A 4,478-nucleotide genomic window follows, 5' to 3' on the forward strand; every position below is an offset into this window, starting at 1 on the left:
CCCGGCCGGCCGCCGTCCGTGTCAACTTCTCGGGTCGCGTTGTGTCTCCGTGCCTCCGTGGGGAGGAAATTCCCCGCGGTCCAACCGTCCAAAAGAGCAAGCGGGTGTGACCGGCGGTAGGCCCCTCTCGGTTGACACAAAGCCGTGCTGGTCGTGTGGTCCGGCACCAGAATTAGAATGTGTTTCCCTCCAAATTTAGATGTAAACCTCGTCAAATTGCAGGCGATGGAACAACAATGGCTCATGGAGAAAACGCTGATGATTGAACATGCGAAACGATGGGATCACGAGGTACGGACACGCAAGAGGAAATCATGACGAGAATACGAGATGCGTGTTATCCAATCACCCCCAGATTAACAAAAATAACGGCTTAAATTACAATACGCGAAGATTTATGGCTATAACCCCGAACCCTCTCCTTGAACAGCAAGCAGCAGCAAGGTAACGTGCAGATCGGCAGAGGAACCTGACTGGCTGGCCGGCGCCGTAGGCTAGTACAGGCGCAGCACGCTGCGCGCGAACGACTGCGTGGCCAGCGGCCGCCCGGGCCCGGCCTTGCTCGGCAGGCCGCCACCGCGCGCCCTCGCGCTGCCGCTCCGCATCGGGGTCAGGTAGAACCTCAGCATGCCGTTCTCCGCGGCGGCGCGCCCGGGCGAGTAGCGCGCGCTCCGGTTCCGCTCCAGCGGCGGCGCCTGCGCGTGCGGCTCCTCCCTCCGCCGGACGTTGCCGCTGGCGTCCACGTAGCTGCGCCTGGAGCTGCCGAGCCCGCCGCTGTTGCTGCTGAACGAGCTGCGCGCGCTCAGATTGCTGTTGCACCGCTGCATCTTGGGGTTGGCGCCGCGCACGCGCAGGTCGGGCCACGGCTCGGAGAAGGAGCGGTCGGCGATGTCGGATGGCCCGCCGCTCCTGCGCCCGGCGGCGCGACGGTGGATGAGGCCCCAGAGGCTCCACGCCTTGCGCCACCGGCGCGGTTTCTTGGCGGGGCCGGACAGCGCCGCCTCCAGGCTCGCGGAGATGTCCTCGATGAGGGAGTTGGAGCTGAAGCCGCGGTCAAGCAGGTCCTCGGCGTGCTGGAAGTGGTAGAATTCTGAGCCGCCAATGGGGGACTCCTTGCCATTGACAGCTGCGGCCACTGCTCTTGGGTCGGGGACCTCGAAGGACGGCCTTCGCACTGAGCTTGAACGCTCCAGGCTCCGGCGCCGTCGGCTGGAGGAGTCGAGGTAGTAGTCTCTTGTCTGCAAGGAGCCACCTGGCGGCTCGGGGTCGAAGTCGTCTTCCACGGGGATTTGGCCATCGGAGCGCTCGACGATGTCAGTCGGCGTGTCCTCCAGGACGGAGAGGATGGGAGGGAGGCGGGAGAGCGGCGGTGGTGCGCGCCCGAGGCCAATGCCGGCGCCGGCGCCAAACAGGTACCCGTCCCAGGACGCGCGGGGCTCGTCCCACGAGAAGCCGGCGTCGTCCACGGACATGCGCGCCGCGTCGAGGGAGAAACGCGGGTCCGTGTCGCACGAGCGCCGGCCACCGGCGAGCTCGGAGCCTGCCTCCCCGCGGAGGCGGCGCCGGCGAAGGAAAGACGGCTTGGAAGGCTTCTCAGGAGGAGGCATTGCTGCGGCCGCGGCCTTGCTCACGGCAGCCTCCTTCTTGAGCTTCTGCTTGCGCCGCCACTTCTGCCACTTCTTGCTGAACACAGAGGCGGCGACCCAGAAGCTCCCGGCGATCTCTTTCAGGTCTTTGGGCGACGCCTTCTTGGTCTGTGACGACTCGAGATCAATGTGATCCTTAATGGCCTTGCCTTCCCTGGCCACATTGCCTTCGGCCTCCACCTCGCCGGAAATGTCCATAGCCACAAAGGGCTCCTCCTCAACCACCGGTATTATCTCGTCGGTCTCCATGACCACGGGAATGTCCTCGTCCAAGAAATCATCAGGGATGCATGGTGCCTGCGGTGGAGGCTGGACATCGGCGGCGAGCGCAGCCGCTGCGGCCGAGGATGAGGCCGGGAACGCGCCGAACGCCGTGCCGTCGCGGACGCGGTCACGGTCGTCCTGGTGGAACAGCGCCCACAGGGTGCTGCGCCCGCGCACGTCGCACGAGTGCCGCTGCGGCTCGTCCGCCCTGGCTGCCGCAGCAGCGGCGGCGGCGGCGAGCGCGTCCCCGCCGCGGCCGCACGAGAACGACTTGCACCGCCGGAGGTCCGGCGGCTCGGCCGGGCCGGACGCGGACGAACCGCCGGCGCCGAACGGCCTGGCGAAGAGGGACCGGATGGCCGAGGTGGACTTGCGCCCCGGCGCCGAGGCCGCGGCGGCGGACGCCTCGAGCCCCTGGAGGCGCTCGCGCAGGCACGCGGCGCAGAAGCCGGTGAACGTCTCGCCCGGGTGCAGGTCGCAGCTCGTGGACACCGACCGCCGCGCGGGCGGCGCCGGCGGGTCCATCTGCAGCGTCGTCATCTCGCCCCCCGGGCGTCACCCCCCCCCCCCCCCCCCCCCCACCCCCGCACACACACGCACACCCACACCCCCCCGACGTCACTGTGCGGCTAGTACCGTTGCACCATTGCACTCGTGCTGCTGCGGGGAAGAGGGAGTTGCCGGTGCTCAAGGCCGCGCGTTTTGTAGAGGCGTATCGGACAGGGTGAAAGGGGTGAATGGAAGAGGAGAGAGAGGAAAGTGAAAGTTAAAGGCGAATCACGGGCCCCGGCGAGGCCGAGGCCTCTCGCTCGCTCTCTCTCTCTCTCCTCTCGTCGCCTCGGTGGCTCTCTCTCTCTCTCTCTCTCTCTCTCTCTCTAGTTCCTTTTGCTTTGTAGCTCTGGGCTCTGGCGTTCTTGGGGTTCGTGGTATGGTGTTGCTTTGCTCGCTCATCCTGTTCTTTCTCTCGCACACATCCTGTAACCTGTAGGTGCTGTGTCCGTCCTATCGGGATTTGCCTGATCTAAAAGGCGATTATATGGGCATAATCTGCACGCGTGTAGTAAAAAACGTCACTTTGCTTGAAGCAACGGGCGAACGGCGTGTCCGGTGTGCGTCACTGTTTTTCCCCTTTCAACCAGTGACGAGCAAGCATGTCGTTATACTTCTCGTACACTGGTAGTTTGGCACTTGACGTTGACGATCGGTCTTTTGCAGCTACGTGTTCCACTTTACTATTACATCAACTCTGCATTTGCACAAGTGATGCTGGTACTTGAGAGAGCTGCTCATCCAAAGATCACCGTCAGCTGGTGTGATGCACTGAATGAGCTGCTGACGGCGGGTGTTGCTGCTCTACTAAGCTCTGTAGATGTCCATGCAGCACGATAGCCCGGCACGAAACCTGATTTTTTTGGTCCGGCCCAAGCCCGGCCCGGCCCGTAGCTCATCGGGCTCGTGCTGGCCCGGTTCGATCCTCGGCTCGACGGGCGGCCCGGCCTGGCACGATGACAAGGAGGCGGCCCATTAAGACCCGTTACCAGAAAAAATCAACCGGCGCAAACCCTAACCATTCTCATCTACCCCGCCGCCACAGTGCCACCCTTCCGAGCTCCGCATCCGCGGCTCCACCCCATGACCATGTCGCCTCCCATCCGAGGCTCCGAGCCTTCGACCTTCCCTCCGCCCGCGGCCTCCACCGCTGTTCGCCGCCGCCCTCCCTCACGGCCTCCGCCCACACAGCCGTCACCTTCCTCCCTCGCAGCCTCCGCCCTCCGTCAGCACCGCCGCCGTCCCTCGCGACCTCCACCGCTGTCGCCTTCCTCCGTAGCGGCATCCACTCCACCGGCGCCGCCTCCCTGACTCCCTCCCTTGCAACACCTCCACCGTCGCCGGAATAGTGGACAGTCGCGGCAAGGGATCCGGCGGCGACATGGGGCCCGCCGTGCCTCGCTGGGCTCGATTTCGGCCGTGCTCTACGGGTCGGCCCGGCACGAAAAAGGCCTTTCGAGCCCGTGCTTGGGCCGCCAGTGAGGCCCGTGGGCGGGCACGGCCCGGCACGACGAAGTCATCGTGATGGACCAGGCCCGCATGAAAATTAACGGGCCTTGTCGAGCCCGTGCCGAACCGGGCCGGGCGGCCCGAAATGGACATCTATAATGAGCTCCCTACAATTCAGCAGCGCTAGTATCAGTGAGAGAAGACTTTGCTTTGACTCGCAGCATACAAGATTCACCACGTATTTCCGATGCCAGTTCAATTTCACCTTATCCGGTCAAAGCACTTGGAAAAGCATTTTAGCATCTCTAAGAAGCTTTTGTTGACAAGTTGGTGTGAATTGCGCTTTTCCCCCAGCTTTCCCTTTCTATCCTCATTTTCGAGCTCCCACATGCTTAGGGCCAAAAGCGCAGGGCCTAATCGGTCATTTCCCACCAAGGCTAGCTCATGCAACGATCCAAAGGGAGAGAATAAAACCAGCCCACACCCCCTTCCCCTCTACTCCAAGATTTGTCCTACTAGCCTGGCAAAAGGAAGCACCCAGAATTACTGAAAAGTGTTTTGCCGCTAAAC

At 63.5% G+C, this 4,478-nt stretch overlaps 1 protein-coding gene across 1 annotated transcript; it reads right to left on the reverse strand.

Moving 5' to 3' along the window:
- Positions 1-315: 315 nt before the first annotated feature.
- LOC101753961 (UPF0503 protein At3g09070, chloroplastic) lies at positions 316-2,465 on the reverse strand. Its single transcript, XM_004970550.3, has one exon. It carries the CDS (start codon positions 2,448-2,450, stop codon positions 495-497), a length of 1,956 nt encoding a protein of 651 aa, XP_004970607.1. The 5' UTR covers positions 2,451-2,465; the 3' UTR covers positions 316-494.
- Positions 2,466-4,478: the final 2,013 nt, after the last annotated feature.

Source organism: Setaria italica, chromosome V, assembly GCF_000263155.2.
Source record: "Setaria italica strain Yugu1 chromosome V, Setaria_italica_v2.0, whole genome shotgun sequence".
In the NCBI taxonomy this organism is placed as follows: Eukaryota; Viridiplantae; Streptophyta; class Magnoliopsida; order Poales; family Poaceae; genus Setaria; species Setaria italica.

Excerpts from the sequence above, each read along its gene's own strand:
- LOC101753961 (XM_004970550.3), bottom strand. The coding sequence starts at position 2,450 with ATGACGACGCTGCAGATGGACCCGCCGGCGCCGCCCGCGCGGCGGTCG.